This window comes from Nylanderia fulva, unplaced genomic scaffold (assembly GCF_048542155.1).
Source record: "Nylanderia fulva isolate GAGA-0341 unplaced genomic scaffold, ASM4854215v1 Scaffold4, whole genome shotgun sequence".
Classification (NCBI taxonomy): Eukaryota; Metazoa; Arthropoda; class Insecta; order Hymenoptera; family Formicidae; genus Nylanderia; species Nylanderia fulva.
Window position 1 is genome coordinate 3,380,525 of NW_028190476.1, and position 20,922 is coordinate 3,401,446.

The 20,922-nt window shown below is 34.8% G+C and overlaps 1 protein-coding gene across 2 annotated transcripts; it reads left to right on the forward strand.

Moving 5' to 3' along the window:
- The first annotated feature begins 3,109 nt into the window (after positions 1 to 3,109).
- Positions 3,110 to 18,641, forward strand: LOC114937964 (uncharacterized). Of its 2 annotated transcripts, XM_029311634.2 has the most exons (16): positions 3,110 to 3,991; positions 4,152 to 4,249; positions 4,348 to 4,421; positions 4,507 to 4,774; positions 5,389 to 6,306; positions 6,418 to 6,766; positions 6,857 to 6,990; positions 7,049 to 7,129; positions 7,216 to 7,389; positions 7,471 to 7,704; positions 8,262 to 8,445; positions 8,549 to 8,620; positions 8,848 to 9,120; positions 10,969 to 11,142; positions 12,628 to 13,020; positions 13,464 to 18,641. In XM_029311634.2, exons 1-16 carry the CDS (start codon positions 3,814 to 3,816, stop codon positions 13,709 to 13,711), a joined length of 3,852 nt encoding a protein of 1,283 aa, XP_029167467.1. In that variant the 5' UTR covers positions 3,110 to 3,813; the 3' UTR covers positions 13,712 to 18,641. The 2 variants fall into 2 exon arrangements, with proteins under 2 accessions (XP_029167467.1, XP_029167469.1); XM_029311636.2 differs by lacking the exon at positions 8,549 to 8,620 and having other exon boundaries at positions 3,111 to 3,991.
- The last annotated feature ends 2,281 nt before the right edge of the window (positions 18,642 to 20,922 follow it).

A 20,922-nucleotide genomic window follows, 5' to 3' on the forward strand; every position in this document is an offset into this window, starting at 1 on the left:
TATTTATTTTGGAAATAAAATTAATTTAAAATAATGCAAAAAATAGAAAAAACAGAAAAATTATATAATTATAAAAATACTTAAACAAAAGTAGGATTATGATATGCAACTATGTAAGTGTAAATAACATAAATAAATGATAAATTCATTATTATTACTACTATCTTATATATTACTTTCGATTTTGTGATGTTTTATTTTATTATTATATCAATGTATGTATAATATTAAAAGTATAATTATAAATTATTATTTTCTTTCTTTATTATTATTTTCATTTATTTATTATTTAGCTATATGGTATTTATATTTCATCAATCAGAGCAAAGTTCACTAAACTTGAGATTAGTTTTCTTCATTCTGATTGGTTAACATATTTCCGTCTAAATTTAAAATAAAAAGTAAATTAAATATCTTTATATCAATATAATTAGAATAAATATAATCATTATTTGTACAATTATTATTATTCAAATACAATTGTCATTGTTTATATATCATAATTTATGTTATATAATTTATCATATATATATATATATTAGTTATACTTATTGATAACATAATATAATGTAATAAAAAACAAATTTTATTTTAACAATATTTGGAAACTTAGCATATGTTATAATTCTAAATCATTCTATTCTTCGAATAATTCCACAAAGTTAAATCTTCCCGCGCGCTCGTGGTACACTCGAAGAAGAGATTTGATTGGTCCCGCCATTTTGCTTCAGAGCCAATGGGAATCGTCCTCGATGACGCAGCGCCCTTCTGACAAACGGAACCTCGCGAGTTGTCCCGCATCTCATAATTTCGTGAGTTCCTCGGGCGAAAGAGACGTTCGGCCGCGTCGAGAAATTCGCGGAGAGACACAACAGAGAAACAGCAGCAGCAGTAGCAGCCGCCGAACCGAAGTGGGGATCGAGTGCAGCCATTTTCTATTTTTGCATATAGCACTGCGAGAGTGAGAGCCCAGTGTCGTGCGTGTGTGTATACGGGTTTGTTTTTTTCTCCGATTGCGTGCTAGAGTGGAGGATCGATGGACTGACGAAGACGAGAACGAGGACGACAACGACCGATCCTGGCTGGAAAGCTCTCTCTCTCCCTCTCTCTCTTTCTCTCTCTCTCTCTCGTGCGACATGAGATGATCGTTCGGCGAAACACGACGGAGGAATCGCGCGATCGCAAAACCCATCCGTTTACGCAGCTTGGCGTGTAAACTCTCTCTTCGAGATATATAAACCCGTATAAACACATTCTCTCTTTTCTTCCTTTCTTTCTCTCTCTTCTCTCCAGGTCTCTCTCCTCTCTTTCCACCCTTCTCTCCCCCTCTCCCTTCTCCTATCTCTACACACCATTCGTTCATCTCTCCGAAAACAGCGAGAAGTACACATCGCCGAGCTGCGAAAAGAGACGTCAGATAGAAAGGAAAACCAGTCTGTGATATTAATCAGTACTAAGCAATATATATAACCTACATATATATATATATATATACAAAACTATAGAGGTGTAAATTCTCGTGTACGTATATAAGGTGTGTTCGTGTGTGTGCGTGTGTGATCGCGCGCGAATCTGTGTAAGTTCATATATACATATATATATATAGATATATATGTGTGTATGTGCATCGCCGCTCGTGTAGTACGAGAGAGGCGTAGATAAGGATCGCGTCGAGGAAGGATTCGTCCCGGAGGAGGGAAAACTCGTCCGACCGAGGAAGGACGGAACGCGCAGGACATCCTCTCCTGGAGATCGAGGCCGACGTCGTGCTCAGCGGCGCGATGTCCGTCGAGTCCGTGACAAGTGACAAGCAACCGCCAACGACGACGACGCCGACGACGACGACCGCGATGACGACGACGACGACGGCGGCGGCAGCGGTGACGTCGTCGTCGTCGGCAACCGCGACCGCCAAGAAGGAAGAAGGTACGATTGATCACGCATCTGTCTTCTATATCTGTCTCTTTCTCTCTCTCTCTCTTGCTCCCCTCTCGAACCACCGACGCGACGCTTCTCGGGAAATAACCCCTCTGAATCGACAATTTATTCAGTTTCTCTCTTTAATCGGATGATTTGTTTTAGCTTTGGTGGGTTTTGAGGTTGTTTGTTGGATTTTCGGCGAAATATGAAGTGGACGATTAAGGATGTTGCGAGAGGGAAAATTGTGAAAGAAACAGATCTGGTATATCTTTCTTTCTTCGACTCGTTGGGTAGAAATTAAATTTGAATTTGAAAAAAAAGAAAGAGCGATCTCCGATATTTCTGTCGGTTGGATTAAATATTTTTGAGGTACTTATTATTTGGGTTCTCTTTTTTTTAACTGTATGTTCCTTTTGCTAGATATTTAAAGAATGTATCTCGATTTGACTAACTCTACTTTTTGTAAATTTTAACAATTTTATTAATTACATAGATCAGAGCACGATTGATGCTTTGATTCGTATAAAAAGATATGTTTATATAAAAATAAGGTCATGTAAAAGTATCTCTAGAGTCTCTTATCAGTCCTTATCATTATAATTAAACAATTAACAAGATTTTTATGTTTATTTTTTATCTTTCTTATTTTTTTAATCTATTTTTAATGTACATCTATAATAGGATATTTTTTCTTACATTTAGGACTCGTAACATTGATATGCTAAATCTTTCTGATCAATTATACTTTCTTTTTCATCTAGATTGGTCTTTGATTTGTTTCTGATTTTTATTTATATGCGTATACATATTTTTGTGTTGCGTATATATGTTTTTTCACTTAAAAAATATTTAATTAAATCAAATTAAAATCTTGTATATACCAGTACAGTTTTTTCAGAGCAAAGAATACTATTTTGCAAAGATTTCAAAATGTGATATTTGATGCAACTGTATCATAAATTTGTATGCACTTGTATTTTATTTATTATTTTATTATATATTTTTTATTTGTATTTTTTTAAGAGAAATAATGACTTTTAGAGATCCTTCTAAATGTGACAATCGATTTAAATATTTATATTATCTTATTTGGCGAATCAAGTCCCCTCTCGACTAGGATCTTCTTCAAGAAAGGCTTTCATTGGCTTATCAGAGTATTATCTCGTCTGAAAGCAGTTTGAATTAGTCAGTCTGCACTATACTGTGCTTACACAAGTGTTTACATATATTTCTTCAATACAAAGTCGCGTGCGAGTGAGATAAGCGGTGGAATACCTACGTAAAATCGCCTATTTCTACGCATCAAATAGCTATTTTTTTTAGAATAGAAGTAAACAATTTCTGCAACTTGATATATCCATTGTTTAACATATTTTTTTCCTCGTTACGAGAAAAAAAAGGAACGTGAAGAGGCAAAAGAATTTGTTTTCCAAGTTGTGCTTTGTTTCAAAGGACGAAAGGTCCTGACGAACCTTCCCGGTATTATAGTCACCAGTTGGCTTCAAGGCCAACTGATAAATTCCGAACACTTTTTTATTTCATGCATACATTTTGAAAATTTTTTAAGTAAAATTTTAAAGGGTTGAAAGAGAGGCTTGCTCTCAGGCAAGGTTCCTTCGCAAGAGAGAATAATTTCATTTTCGACGACTCGCGGGATCAACGTGTTCGTGACGGGGCTTGGATTTGGGAATTTGCCCGAATTTGCCCTTCACCTGTTTGTTTACATTCTGTCGAGACGGTTGCGCGAAGAGAGACACAGAGGGAAGACTCACACGTACATATACATACACAGTTAGGTAGAACGGAGCAACCGGGTAAGAGAGGCCTTTCCTCGAGGAGTGAGTTTATATTCAGTTCACTCGGAACGAAGACCAGGACGTAGATATTTGTAGGATGAGGTTCATTGCCGTGAATCGCTTCATCGGTTCGAACTGGTACCGGCGACCGCGGAAACGACCGCTGGTCGGTCCGACTGGCTCCCCCTTCTTAGACATCCTTGTTATGCAGACCAGAGCTTGCCACTGGTTCCGGAAAAACAAATCTGTCAATCCTCTAAAGCGAGTGACCTTCCGTAAGTACGGCCGAGTAATTTCCAAACGGGATTTTTGCTCGGACGATCGAATAGAAAATTCATAGCAGGTCGTTATCTCGAAATTTTAGTCGAGATCGGGACGATTTTTTTTTTCTACGTATATTGTGATTTTCATTTTTTTTCTTTGTTATTTTTTCAGGGGATGAAGCCATTATATCGATGTCTGTGGCCGGGGAGGTAACTGACGCTTCGATCATGGAAGTAGGCCGTTCTAGACCTCAGTTTCAATATTCTCGGGTAAATATCACTTTGCAAATGTTATCGGAATTCGTTAAAGTGAATTGAGTCTCGCGATATATATGTATTATTATTTACAATCTTTTTTGTGCTTCCAGGATGAACTGATGGTGATAAAAGACATGCGATTATCCAAACGGAGGCCTGCGGTCCTAGACAATGCTTATAACAAGTATGTTACAAGAGCGTATAAGTTTTTTTTAGAATCTTCGATGTATGTTTATTCTGTTGATCGCTAATTATTTTTTTCCTCGCAGCTCACGAGGTGTTTGGGATCCCGAACGTTGGCATTCGGATAGAAAGCGTAGCGATACACCCCCGAAGGAAGAAAGGACCGGACGTAGTGATCAAATCACTGAGAATCATAGTAAGCGACGTAGTAATGGCGATCCACGGGACCGAATACGTAAGGAGCAAGACGGCATTGTTTTGAGCCCTCAACGAAGAAGTTTTAATTCGGGATGTTACGTTAATGTCAATCAGCCACCAAATCGGCGTCCAGAAAGTCCGATCGGCAAAACGGAGGTATATATAAACTTATATTTACTGTATAATTGCTTTTATATTAAATACAGAGTGTTTCAGGAGCAATAGTCAGTATTCTAAGATTTGATTGTACACAGCATTTTAAGCAAAAAAAGCTCATATAAACATGTGTTCTATTCGGGACGGTTATAAAGATACAGCGTGTTTAATCTTTACAATGAATATATTTATTAACTTAATATAACCAAATTTTTTGAAAAATTGCATTCACTTTCAAGCTTACAATAAACTTGAATAATTAATATTTAATTAATAAACAACTTTCTCTCTTTAATTATTAATAATAATTTTGCATAAGTATATAAGAAATTTCAATTATAGCAGAATAAAAAATTTCAAACTAACACAGGACGAAAATTTGAGGTAATTGTTTCATAATATTTGATTCTATTTTTATAAAAGTATTTGTTCTTAAAATTGAACATGTGTCTTTATAACTGTCCAAAATAAGATACACGTTTATATAAACTTTCTTGCTTAAAATGATATGTACAATCGTATCCTAGAATGCTGACCATTCCTCATGACACACCCTGCATATATATCACTTTTCTGTATTCTGTTTGTAAACACAGATATTGAATAATTTCCAGGTCAGCCATCGTGAACCTGTTCGCCGAATCGGTAGCGGCAGGATTCTGGCGCGAGATATATGGGATTTTAGATCGGAGAATGAAAAGATCGAATCCGAGCGCGCGGATTATGGTTTTAGATCGGGCACGGCAGCTGGCGGTCCTCTGCGTGATCGTGACAACAGAGATAATCGCGATGGGAAGGAGCGTGACAGGGAGCGCGACATGCGAGAGAGGGAGCGCGATCGGGACAGTCTGCGCGAGCGGGACGAGAGATTCGAACGGAGATCCTTCGGTCGGGATTACGGCGATCGCGGCGAGAGAGAGCGCGATCGCGGAGACAGAGGAGGATCGGAGCGAAACAACGAGCGGAATAGCCATCAGACAGATCGCGACAAAGATCGCGGCCGCGAGAAGAGATTCAGCAACGACCGTCGACGGACTTATAGTGACAATCGCGATTCAATGGACGAGCCCGAATGGTTCAGCTCGGGACCCACGTCTCAGCACGACACGATTGAGTTAAGGGGCTTCGAGGATATTCCGGAGGAGAAGGCTGTGAGCAACAGTGGTAGTTCCAAGAACAAGAAACAGACTCCCGCGCAGAAGAAGCGAAACAAGAAGAATGCTGTGGAGAAAGACGACAAGCCGAACGAAAACTCGGCGGGTCCTAAAGGACGTAGCACTCCGACTGTCATGGATCAACCTCTAAATGCTGTGCCGGCGCCGCATTCTCCGATTTCGGAACAGACCGAGCAATCTTCCAGCATTCAGAGTAAAGAAAATGACATCAGCGAGAGTACCGTGACCGATCCGACAACATCCGAGTCGACAGAGAATTCTAGCGCTAATCAGAATCAAGAGGACTCGCATCCCGATTTTAATCTGGATGATTTCCTGAAAGCTGAAACGTTCCCTGGCGTATCTGGACTGTTGACAGTGAGTCATCTTTTTAATTTTTATATATTTTTGCATCTCTGTAATATATTTGAAATAATCTTGCAATTATTTTTGAATCATTTGAACAAATTTTGTCCTTTTTATTTGCAGAACGGAGTTGGTACGAATAGTGGCACTGGTTCTCGATTTAGTCAATGGTTTAAGAGGGAAAGTCCAATTCAGCAGGCGGATAGTCGTAGGGCTTCCATACAAGACGAACTGCTGAACAATTTATTGAACGACATCAACGAGCCAAATATTCAAATACCATCGGTGACGGAATCAAATGCCTACTTTGCTCCCATTTCTCCAGCTAACACGACAAATAATGCTAACTCTGCTACAAATGGCGTAAAGTTACTCGAAATGTTGCATCGCGGTAATAAACCGAGTCAAAATGGTCAGGGTGACGCATCTAATACAGCTATCTCTATGAAAAACTGTTCTATTAAGGATTTGGGTAAGTCATGCAGATTTGTATATCCTTGTATAAATAGATTATATAAAACATAAATGTATATGTATATATATATATATTTTTTTTTTTTAGAAATTGGTGGGAAAGTGCACAGTTTGGAAGAATTGGAAGCACGCATGCGGGGTGGTGCTCCTCCACCTGCGACTTCGACTGATACACCCCATGTAAATAAGACTGAAGAAGATCTCTCCGCTTTTAAAAAATTGGTACGTTGATTACATTGATTATTTTATTTTATATAAACTTATTGACAAAATGATTTAGCTTGCTCAAATGAATGGAGGACAAGCTGTGCCTGCAGCTAACGGACCTATCACACAAAAGCAACCTGTAACATTAATGCAAGTACGTTTAGATTTTATGATTTTTCTTATATTGGATCTTTTTTATATTAATTACATGCATAAGTAATAATTCGTGTTATTTTTCAGCTACTTAATTCGCAATTAAAAACACAGCAGCAGCCGTCAATACCGCATCAGCAGCCATCTACAGAACCGATCCATACTACGACGTTTAATCATGTTGGTCCCCTTGGCCCTGCTCAGCATCCGCATCAGGCTCAAATGCAACACGAGAATCTGATGAAAGTCTTGCAAATACAAGTATGTATCTATAGCACTTTAGTTATTTATATCTTCGCGATGAAAGAATTTTATAAACATTCTATGTATATAATTATATAGCAGCAGCAACAACAGCAGCAGCAACAGCAAAAACAACGACATTCCGATATGTTGTCAATGATGATGGGTAATCAGCGCATGCTAGGTGTCAGTCCGGTACCGGCGGAGATGCAGATGATGATTAATAACATCCCGTCAAGCCAAGAACTCTTACAACGACCAGAAGCTCAAGCGATTATTCAGGGTCTGCAGCAAGGGGAGATCACCAGACAACATCTGATGCAACAGCTGCAGGTAAGTTTATTCATAATCAGTGTTGTGCTTAGATGATTTTAAAATTAACTAGATAAAGATAAGATGAAAATATGCAAATTAATCTTAGATAAGATAAAGATGATTTTGTTTTAAAAATATCTAGATAAAGGATAAAATTATGGCGACTTGTCTAGATAATATCCAGATAATATTATTTTTAAGACTGCTTATGTAAACACAATTATAAAAAATATGTAAATTATAAAAGGGATATAAAAATATATTTATATTTTTATTTATAAGTTTTTTATCACTTACTGCTTAAGTTCTACTACTAAAGTATTTTTGTGGGCTATAACTCTAAATCAAATTATCTGAACATTACTCTAGACTCTAGATAATTTAGTAAAGATAATATACTTTTTTCATCTCTAAGTTGCAGATATAGATAATGCATATTTTTATCATCTATATAAAGATAAAATGACGCCAAAATTTCATCTAGATAATTTTATTTAGATAATAGCAAACACTGTTTATAACACATATTGCACATTGTTACATGACAGTCATAATTTTAATTGTTTCGTCCATAGAATCCCGCTATGCAGCATCGCCATCGAGAAATGCTGGTGAATATTCTGAAAATGTACGGCGGTACCACGCCTCGTACCATAAGTCCACATCCTCATCCGGCTCCTCCTACTCATCAGGATCATATGTTGCAACAGATGTTGTATCAACAGCAACAACAGAGGATTCCGTCTCCGATGAGTAACGGTAAGATTTTATATGTAATTCTTTTTTTTATTTTTCTCTCTTCAACATTCCTTTTTAAGCGAAAACTTGAATCGAACGATTTTATATTATGTTTGGAATGCAGCTTATTGTCCACCTCCGATAATATCGTCAAATTTACCAGCTAGTCCTAGTACTTTAACAGTACAGCATCCAGGTAGTATATAATAAATGAACTTTGTATTTTTCAAAATTTGTTATATTATCTCTTGGATATGAAAATATTTTTAATTTGAAGAAAGACATTCATACATTTAATAAAATCATTTGATAAGTTTGATAACTTGATATTAGATTTGTTATAAATCTTGAGCAATATTAACAAAATTGAGGAAAATTGTGTTGAAAACAAATTTGATACATAAATTATTATTGTTATAACAGTGATACCGCACAGAGTACCGTCACCACGGGAGATTGTTATGCACACACAATCTATAATGCAAAGTGCTTTGATCAAGAAAAAATTGGAGGAGCAGCGTGAGAATTTCCGTAAGCGGCAGGATCAACAGCAACAGCAGCAACAAGTACAGCAGCAACAGCAACTGCGCGCGTCGAGTCCTGTTATTAATTCACCAGCTAAGCAAACAGCGAGTCCACTCGCTTTCACTCCAACCTCCGTTTTACGTAAAATGACTGCTGACAAGGAACCCGACGGTGCGAATCAATTCCACAAATTAGAAACGACTTCTATTATACCCACAATTAATGGAAATGTTAATCACTCTCGCATGTCCGGAGATCAAAACCATCGAGTGCATACCGCCGTTCCTTCCGTTGATTCATCTAACTTTTCCAACTCTGTCAATCAAGTGCATAATGAGACTCTTAAAATGATCTTTCTACAATCTGCTTTAACTAATCGCATGAATAATAATACTTGCAGTACGGAAGAATCGGCATTAAAAACCAAATATTCGTGTTCGTTACAACAGGAGAAAGATATAAAAGATAATCCGGATAATAACACAACGAAGGAAAATGCTTTCCTTGATGTTAATGAAAATGCAAACGACACTGCAAAAGTATCAGAATCTAACGTAATAAATGTTGATAACAGTACCAACAATAATGATACCAACAATAACGATACCAACAATAACTATACCAACAATAACGATTGTGTCTCGGTTGATGAGGCAGTAAAAAAGTCATCCGAACTGGAAACGCTGACGGTAGACGAAAATAAACAAATAATCGCATTGCAAACGGAATAGGAAACATTAATTCTTAAAATACTAGTATAATTGCAAGTCTTGATAAAGATATTTAATTGTGCTTTCTCCTAGCAGATGGAGAGTTTCATAAAGTGCACATTAATCTGTTATAAAATATTTTTTGATTGCTATGTTCAGATTTTTTTTATTATTTTTGCGATTATAAAACGAAAAATATTTGCCGTTTAATTTTTTCGCTGGACATTTCAGAAATGCGATGTTGTTTCAAGCCTTGAAAGGTCATGGGAGAGAATCGGCATTAAAAATATTTGTGTGATAAATATCTGTCACATCTTTCTAATATATATCTATATATGTTCTAAAAAATATCTATATATGACAGATATTTAAAAATATATTATTTTTATTTTATATGTGATGCAAAAAAGCACTTTATAAAATAAACTCTTAATAACAAAGATTTATTACAATTCTTAATAGAGAGTGTTGAAATAGGATTTTTTTTAATAATAAAAGGCTTTATCTCATCTTTTTTTTTAACTTTTCTTTTACACATGCTCACATTTTTTCCTATTAATAGTGTTGCAATTGTTTATCAATAATATAAGCTTTTCTTTTTTTTCCTCTTTTTTCTCCTTTTTCTTTCTCTTTTTCTTTCGTTTCTATGTTGCTTTGCTTAAATCATGTGTTTGCCAAATTTGCATGCAATCATATTATATAAAATATTAATGTAATATATACAGTTAACCGTATTTGTTACTATTATAACATTATAATATCAATTATTAATAATAGCATAATATAGAGAGTGTAGTTAAATAATCTAATATATCAATAATTTAAATTGATAATTTATATAAATTATATTTTAAGAAAACAATTTGAATGATAATATCCAAATAAATATTTAGAGCATGTTTCGATATACTGCCAGTACTGAATCTATAATTTACGTTATGTAAATTATATTTTTAGTATTGGCAGTGTATAGCAAAACATGCCCATAGTAAGTATATTGTTGATGTTTCCAAGTCTGTAGTGATGTGTATATATGTATATACATATAAAATTGAAGTTGATTAAATTTATATATAAGATTTAATGCAAATTGAAGATTTTAAACATTTATTAAATGTTTATATACATTAAATATTATAGTATAAATTTAAATTATTATATTTTTTTATCAAGTTAAATCTTTCGAGGACGGAAAAAGAGCATTAACATTAACATTAAGAAAGCATTAACATTTGTTTCGTGTTATAAATGTTTAGCTTTAAGCTTTCATCGATTACTATTATAAATTCGTTTTTTTGTTTAAATACAGGTAACGGCAGCGACCCGTCAAAATTATCCACACAAACTCAGGCTTCGCAGATGCAACAAATGCAATCGGCGGTTCAGTTACTTACACAAGGAGCTCTTTCGAGACATACTGCGTTACGACCACAATCCGTTCCATCGACATGGTCGAATTCGTCACAGCTTAAACAGCATCCAGGTTATTCTTTTAACTTTTATAAAATTATATTAGCAGAAAGGACCCTGCACCACATACATAGGATTTTAGTTTTCAGTGGAATTGATTGTCTTTCACATGTAGCTTATGTCCTATTGAACAAAAGATACAATAATCTCAAAGCTAAATATTGGATAATTAATGAGCAGTATTTGCTATTATCTAAATGAAATTATATAGGTGATCATCTAAATGAAATTTTGGCGTTATCTTTATATAGATAATAAAAATATGTATTATCTATATCTGCATTTTAGATGACAACAAATGTTATCGTTGCTAAATTATCGAGAATAATATTCAGATAATTTAGTTTTGAGTCATAGCATAGAAATACTTAAGTAGTAGAATTTAAGCAGTAAGCAATAAAAACTTAAATATGAATATATTTTTATATCTCTTTTATAATTTACATTTTTTTATAACTGTTTATATAAGTGGTCTTACGTAAAAATAATATTATCTGGAAATTATCTAGATGAATTGTTATATAACTTTATCTTTTATCTAGATATATTTAAAACAAAATCATTTTCATCTTATTTAAAATGAATTTGCATATTTTTAAATCATTTTTATCTAGTTAATTTTTAAATTATCTAAGCATAACTCTGTTAATGAGTTACACTCAGTTAAATAATTCGTAGAGCCCAAGTTTTTCGTATTTGACTGGCTTTAAATCAGTAACTATTTATTATTTCGCTTTGAGCCTATTACATTTTTTGTTCAGCAAGTCATGAGTTATAACATGTGAGAAAATTAGCTGATTTCATTGAAAATTAATTGTAAGACATCTAATCGAAAAAACTCAAAGTTAAATTTATATCGGCTATCTAAAAGTTGCAACACAATAACTCTAAGATTTAAAAATTAAAATTATTTGCTTTAGCAATCTAAATTCAAAAGGTGTTTGCGCCGCGCGCTTCGGAATTTCGTTTTTCGGACTTTCGACACGTGTCGCCAAATGTTTTTTTTTTCGAGTTTTTTTAGCACCCTTCGCGGACGTTTCTGATTGGCAAGCATTGATGCTACCAATCAGGAGCTCCTTTTCTATGTACCGCGATTTCGGGTAGCGACGAAGACAAGCGTACATTTCAGTCTCAGTGTGAGAGGAGAGCCTACCGTGAGAACATCGAGTGAGTATACGCGCGTCCAGTGACTGATCCGTCGCTACTTATTATAATAAAAGTACTTTGTGTTAATACAGAAATCAAAGGCACACTGACATAATCATATAAAATTAAGTCTTGATAAAATCAGCTGGTTTTCTTATATGTCGTAGCTTATGATCTGCTGTATCTATCTGCGAAAACTAAAATCCTATGTATTTGGTACAGGGTTCTTTTTGTTATATAAATCTTATTGTCATAAAATATTACTTGGAAGGTTTTACTATTATTTTATTATTGATTATTTATGTATTTTAATAAACGTAATATTAAATGCAACGAAATTTTCTCTTTTTAGGTCGACCTATAGTGAAAGGTGGTAACAATGGAAACACGAGCAGCAATCAATTCCAATACAATACGGCGAATGTGGAATTCCAACAGCATCAGCATAGAACGGTCGCGAATGTGTACGGCAATCCAGCCCGATCCAAACATACAATGACTACTTCGTTGCCGCATCACAACGTTCCACAATATAACCCGGTGGTTCAGAACTCGATCATAAATCCAAGATCAAATCCTATAAATACCCAGATGAAGGCTCAGCAAGTTCCTGCGCATCTCGCCAGCATGCAACAGTCACCGCACGGAACTGCTAGCATTCAGCAACAACAACCACCGCAGCAACGAACTGTAAATACACCGATGCAACTTGTCATGAACCAAAACTACAATTCCAACCGTACAGGTAATATATGATTCGATGAAGCGCAAAGTGACAAGAGTGCTTTACTACAAAAAAAATTTTTTAACAAATTAAATCCGACTTTTATAAAACTGATTTTCTATAAAAACTTCTTCCTTATCCTATTTACATTGGTTTTCAGGTGTTCCTTCTCTCCTCAATCAAATTGCATGCAACGGTGTTCAGAAATCGGAATAATAGCAAGCCATTCTTGACCTTCCCTCATTTAATCCTGTCTTGACATCATTTACCTTTGGATTAAGTAAACAATCATTAATTAATTACGAATGCTTTAGGCTAAAATATTAATGGAACATTCACATTATTAGATTATATTTTAAATAATATTGACAAACTATATTTACAATTATTTTGCAATAACAATTACCTTTGCCATTTAAATGATGAAATCCATTACATATTGATGGAATAAATATTGCACACAGATGGACGAGCGATGCGATCGCAACAACTAAATATGACAGTCGGCCGTCAACCTTCACCGGGCCTCGGATTCGTGGGTAGCAATGGAGGTGACCTTTCGCCAACGTCTAATCAACTTGCACGATGGTTCAGCCCGGAACTCCTCGCTCAAGCTCGGGCCGGTAAGCTACCAGAACTCGGCCAGACGAACGTCCTGTCATTGGAAGAGCTTGAGAGACTTCAACACGCATCAACCATAGTGCATAACTAAAGTGATATACTATTATATATTCGTATTCGGATTATGTTTCAATTTTGCAAGCGCATCGATAACAATATTATCTACTGGTCGATCAACCGGTATTCCTCGTGATATAGATCTTTATGTCCGAAATACCTTCGATGCATGGATGCTGAATACAGACGCCATTAAATTACAGGAACGGTATGTTCGCCTACATAGATCTTTTTATCAAATCTTCGTATTTCGACAGATTTTATCTCTTTTTTTCATGTTTAGAAAGTTCACTTTTGCGTTCTTCGAAATGCGACCCGCTTCATTTTCAACATTACACTATCCTGTACATTTGTAATTTCTAAATAACTTTTCGCGAAACTTGGAAAAGTGAGTCTTTCTCTTTTTTAAATCTTCAAAAAGAGAAGTACCGTCCAACCGAGTCTAATTGACTATTTCTAACCGAAATACATGACACTTTACATGACATTAATTCGATAAACTCTGTCATCGATAAATATAGATTTGATAAAAAGATACACCGTTCCTATAATTTAACAGCGTCTGTATTCAGCATCCGTACATCGAAGGTATTTTGGACGTAAAGATTTGTATCGCGAGGAATATAAGAGGACTATAAGAATCCTTTTTTCTTCGTCGAAAAGGATTGCTGACATCATTTGCGGAATCACTTTTCCAAGTTTCGCAAAAAGTTATTTAGAAATTACAAATGTACATATAATGTTGAAAATGAAGCGAGTCGCGTTTCGAAGGACGCGAAAGTGAACAGCTTTCTAAAAATGAAAACGATGTATTGCTTATAAGACTGAAAAAAATGTGAAAATTCTTATTGTTGATTATGACAAGCTGTTTAGAGCTTCATACGCGTACTTTTTAAAAATGACAGCATAAAATCACCATAAAATCTATTTGCCTAACAAGGAATGTTCAGCAAATTTAAAAAAATCTGAAACTTGGCATAATTTTAAGGTAATGGGTCATAATGAAACCATTTTTGTGATGCTAAAAAACGAGTTTAGGGGTGCAATCAACCGATTTTCTAGTGGTTGGTTGTAAGAACTTACAGAAAAGGAAAAAATGATAAGTCGTTATGAAACAAAGAAGTGAAGATATAAGTGTAATAGGCAGGTAGTTTGCGTCTTTATTTAGGATTTAGGGGTGCAACCGATTTTCTAGCGGTTGGTCGCGAGAACTTAAAGAAAAGGAAAAAAAGATACCATTATGAAACAGCGAACAAATAAGTGTATAGTACACGTGTGCGTCTTTATTTTATTTCTCAAAAAAACCCGTTTTTAGCACTAACAAAAAATGGTTTCGTTATTAAGACCTATACCCTAAAATTATGCCAAGTTTCAGATTTTTTTTTGAATTTTCTATTTGCCGAAGGTTTCTTGTAAGATAGGACTGCAAGTTTCTTTTACGTGTCGTTGGTCGAGATTCTGACAATTATTTAGCGATTTAAGCAATTTATACATGTCTTCATTCAGAGCATAATTTTCATTACTCTTATTTTCTCATTGATGATTATAACATATAAGGATGTATCATGACAGTATTTTGCAATGATTCATGAGTACTAAAAGCACTGTTGCGCACATTGAGATTATGTTCCTTAAATACGAGACAAAAGAATATTTTTACTACTGTCAGCCAAATATAAAGATATATCTACATACTCTATATATATATATATATAATGCAACAAAAACTCGGCGTTGTCGTCAACAGGAATATATGATTGTATGATTTAAATAGTCGATACGTTTATAATCTAGTGTCGTTTATAGAATACGTCGCTTATTTACAATGGGACTTGCAAAATCCTTTAGGCAAATAATACGCGGACCTCTTGAATTCGTGAGAATTGCAGGCTATCATCCGATTACTTAGACAGAGAGTGATGGTTTGAACATTTAATATTCTATTTGTATTGCTGCAAACCATACAACTTTATCAACACGAAAAGCATACGAGATAACACATGACGAAGACACATGACGTCACATACTTATATTATAAAACTAAATATATATAATATATACTTCTCTCTCGTAGAAGAACGCGTGAGAGTGCGGTATCATTATTCTGATCGAAAGTGGTAGATAGACTGAAATATCTCTGAATAAAAAATCTCGGGAGATATATAGAAGAATTGTTCGCAGAATTAATTAAAAAAAAAAAACGAGAATACATTCCACCAGTCAATAGAGAATCTATTCAAACGAGATTTCCTTTTACGAATTTCGATTGATATCAATACTGTTGCTAATATGTGTTTGCTTTTGATTTAATTGCTTACACCTCGTCGTACGCAAGATTATAATTTTTATATGATTACAAAAGAGAGAATTGGGCTTAAAAACTATAACGCTATCAAAAGTTTATTTTTTCTTTTATATTTCGAAAGGATAGCGTCATATTACTATTCTACTACATATGTACCTTAGAGTCTCATCATGCGCGCATAATTGCATTTTTCTCTCCTGATAGTTTATTAAGCATACAATTATACTTTTAAGAATTTATATCTCAAAAGGCAAAATATCTTGCAAAAAAATTAGATATCGAAAAAATAGTATTTATCTATATTCTTTTTTTATTAATTACATTTATATAAACTAGTTACACACATTTTAATTTATGACTATTCGTTACATTCATATTTTACTTGCATACGATAATTCTTTTTTTAGAATCGCATATAATTGTATATGGAATCATATAAGAAACGCGAAATAAATTTACGTAATATATTTGAAAACACAGAGAGAAAGAAATAATATAAAATTAGACTTTACAATTTATTTTGTGTTGTTGGTACGTAAAACTATAAATTTATTTGTGTATGTGTGTGTGTATGTGTTCGCGTAAATAGAAAATAATATCGATAAAATGCTATAACATCGTAAACTATTAATGATTATCAATGATGAAAACTTTATTAGATTTATTATTTCTGATTGTCCCATATTGATCCATATTCATAATATACTCTTCGCTGGATCTAATATTTGTTTAAAAACGAGATATGAATATGGATCATAATCTCTTTTATAAAAAATGTTAAAATTGTTACAATTTAATATTTTGTAAACGATGACTTCTCTTTCACACACACGTACACTTAAAAACTATACGTTTTTAATATTTTATGTTTAATAATTTATTAAAATATATATTAATAATTAATATGAGGAAAAAAAAGCTAAATGTCAAGGAAGTAATTTGCAGGTAGATGACGATTATGAATATGATATATGTATATGCTTATACACAATATTAACTATTCGCAATGATATTCACGAATTTTATAACGCATCTGCACTGCAACGCAAGATGATACGCGAAATTCGAAAAATGCAAGACAGCTCTTATGGGACTCTAAAATTGCACTAACTGTACTCGTTACGCTCGTTGAGAATTGAGAGAGATATATTTACAAAACGACACTCTGTATATCGGCGACAGAAGGATCTCGTTTCATAGCATTTTCGTTCAGATTTGCGGACGATCGATTAATTGTACGGTGGTTTAAAAATTATATATCTCGGACCGTCACTTAGCAAAGCTTCATCTCAAGCGTCCATAAGTATGTACAAAGTGTATTAGAATGAAGAGGAAAAGAAAGAAGAATATTTAAGTCATTCTAAGCATGAGATATATTCATAATAAGTATCGCTGGCAGAACGTTTTACGTTTCGATGCTACATATATGAATAGAGAATGGAATTTCCACAAATGTTACATTATGCTATTTTTGCTTCGTAAAAGGACAGTCGTGTAAAAGGAAGCGCGAGGTATTGAACATATTCAAAATGAGAAAATAGGTACCAGGAAAAATTTTTTATATATAATTATATATAAATTGTATAATTATACATATAATCGTAAAATTATATATGAAATATATCCATTTTTACACATAATTATATAAATTTATATATAAATTATTCGTATATAATCATATCAACTTATATATATGAAACATATATATGAAGAAATACTTATTTATTATATATATATAAATTTATATAATTATATATAAAAAGCACTTTTATCTAATTATGTGTGGACATATTTCATATATAATTTTGCGATTATATGTATAATTTTATATATTTCTATATATAATTTTATATTGTTATATATACAAAATTTTGTTCCGGGTAGTTACATAACAATCAGCTTTTTTAGCAGAGAATACAAAGCAATCTCAAGTAGCACACGTTGATTTCGTAAATTTTTTTCTAAACGTGTCTAAAATTACCATTAAATACGTTTGTGCTTTTCAGATATGATTGAAAATAATTATGAGATAGTATTGAAATAGAAACATGTCCAAAATCGGATCATAAAACTTCTTTAAGATGTCTTTTATATCATGTTATGTCTTAAAGACGTTTTAAAAAATGTCTTATGTCCCGATTTTGAATGTGATGTCGAGATTTTAATCACGCAAAGTTAGAAAAAAATATATTTTAAATTAAAAAAATGTATACTCTATATACCCTGCGTTTCCTCACCAGAAACATCTACTCGGCGATAACGGTTCCTTTTTCGAATGCTGAGATGAAAGATATGCCACGTTTCTGAAACGTATTCGCATTTACATTCAGCTTCATTTTTTGAGGATGACGAAGAAGATCATTTACCAATATTTGGTGCGGAAAATAACGAGAAATTGTTATGCAAGATGCGCGAGGGACATTTCAATCTGAATCTTTTTATAAGATGATTACAATCGCAATGATTACATTTCTGCTTTCATTAAATGGAAGATATTTGCGAAAACGAGATACTATGTCCCATGCATTTGCGGACTTAAAGGTTGTTCCATAATTCGAAGACACATTTTTGTAAATAAATCGATTCCCGAGCAAACTAAAATATGTTTTAGTCCATGCACTGGGTCGATAACTCTTGTAAATAAAGTTACTGAATATTATATTATGTGAAGTCGAGAGAGAAATGTCACACAAATAAATACAGGGAACTGTAATTATCATCCTTGTCATTTCATTTTCTCGTTGTGAAATGACTGGTCTTTTACAATCTTCTGTCTAAAGAATTTGTTTACGAAATATCGAAAGACATTTTATATTTATAAATTGATAATATTTATTTTATTTCTGATATATTTATCACAAATTATTTGTTTCTTAAATTCTGAAACAGTAGACTTGTATAATTATAATTGTTGATGCATTATTGATAATTGAATTATTATTATAGTTGAACAATCTTGCTTATTGGTTTTTATAATTGGCGCCAATCAACAGCGAAAATAGATCGGAATCGCCACGTTTAAACATTGCGCAATCACGTATCAAACAATAAGATCAAATTTTTATTTAAAATCGCTAAAGAAATTAATGCGAAATTAATTTGAAACAAATTAAACATGCGCATAAAACGCGATAGTCAATAAAATTACATTTCCATAAAAGCGAACAATCGATTGGATAGCTTCCTTTGAAAGGATCTATAATCCAATATACAGCACCCATAAATTATTTCGCAATCGAGACGCGCATGCGCGCCCGCTAGAGGGCGCAGGTGCGGACGAAGATGACCGCTCGTCACGATCTGACAGCTGCCTCGCACAGAGGCATTCCTCGGGCTGGCGGAACTGGCGATGCTAGCATTGGACTTGTCTCGTCTCCTCGAGCCCAGACAAGTCCAAAGCGGAGAAAGGTCTGACCCACGAATATACGCGCGAATTCTATCTGTCCCATTGTGCGTATCTAGTGTTGCGAATCGCGAGACAAGATGACGATTGACGCGAAGTGCGAGTCTTGTGCGAGTCTTGAACGGGGCGAAAATTTGATCCCGCGGATTTTATCGCGAGACTACCTCGAATTTCGATGGATAAAATCGCGTTTCGCGAGATTCAGAGAAATAGTTAATAAATTTCGACCTATCAGTTGACGAAATCGAGAGGTATCATTTTTATATTGTAATATATAGGGAAAAAGAAAGAGAGAGAGAGAGAGAGATTAGATTCTACGTCTTTGTTCCCCTGCTCCCTCTCTTTTCTCCTTCCGCCCTCGTCAAATTCTCGCATTTACATAGTCGAAGTTACTCGATTCTCTTTCTCCTTCCTTTCCGCGCGAGGGCTTTGTCTCTCTGCTTTACTGCGACATCATCCCGGCCTTGTAGGAATCGGCGTCTCTTAACCCGAATGTCTCCATGTTGTTAGTCACGCTATGAATGGTGAGTAATGTTTTATAGGCGTTTTTCTGCGATTACTCTTAAAAATACATCAAAATTCTTCGCTATACAATTTCGTGCGAACCTCCACCTTCCTCTCACACTTCCTCGTCCCGAGTCAATTTTCCATGATTGGTTGGCAGCGAACTGCTCTAAGCCAAAGAGATGAGAATAATTTCGTACGATTTTGTACGAGTAGATACAAAGAAAATCGCATTGTTCAGGAAGTGCGATGACGAGTTGCGAGGTAAGACAGAGAACGAGAGAGAAAGAGAGTATTAGCAAAATTGAGGTTCGAAATGTCGAAATCGTAGAAATCGCGGCACAGTAGGAGAGAAGCAGAATGATCGACGTCGCTGCTGATGCTTTGTTGCGGCGCCATGTATACATTCATAACACGGCGGCCATTGCATTGAAGTATTGCGCGCCCTTCGATCAGCTCCCTCATCGTGCGTCCGTCTCGCAATTGGATCGCGATAATTAGCCCTTTTCGCGAGCCACGAATAAGAGGAAGGAAGAAGAGAGGCGTTTTCGCGAGGAACGGATCCCCGGAAAAAAGAATTGATCGCTTCAACTCAGGAAGAATTGCCTGGATCGAGGATCGTGTCGAGAGAAAGAGAGAGAGAGAGAGAGAGAGAGATATGATTTTGTGCGTTACTGGATTTTCGAGTTGCGCGTTTACACATATCTAATAATGATGAATCGTCCTCTCGTACGACAGGTCGCAGTGCTCCGCGAACAATACCGGCGTTAAGGCTCCTTAGTAACGTCGTGACGTCCTTTTTATTCCTTTACGCCGAAAGTGTCTGTCGTGATCCCGAGAGATCTCCGCCTCCGTCCCATCAGATTATTTTGTCGGACAAGCCCTTCGTCGTTCTAGTCGAATCATTCGTGACGTAATCCACGAATGGTCGAGAGAGACGCCATAACTGCGAACAAGACCAAAGCGTATCGCATCTTTTTTTGCCACAAACAACTTCGAAAACTTTGGCGCGAGAAATATGCCCTGAATAAGG

Bases quoted from the DNA above. Each gene is read 5' to 3' on its own strand.
- LOC114937964 (XM_029311634.2), top strand. From the start codon at position 3,814: ATGAGGTTCATTGCCGTGAATCGCTTCATCGGTTCGAACTGGTACCGG. The intron at 6,307-6,417 runs GTGAGTCATCTT...TTTTATTTGCAG, and splicing joins GCGTATCTGGACTGTTGACA to AACGGAGTTGGTACGAATAG. The intron at 7,705-8,261 runs GTAAGTTTATTC...TTTCGTCCATAG, and splicing joins ATCTGATGCAACAGCTGCAG to AATCCCGCTATGCAGCATCG.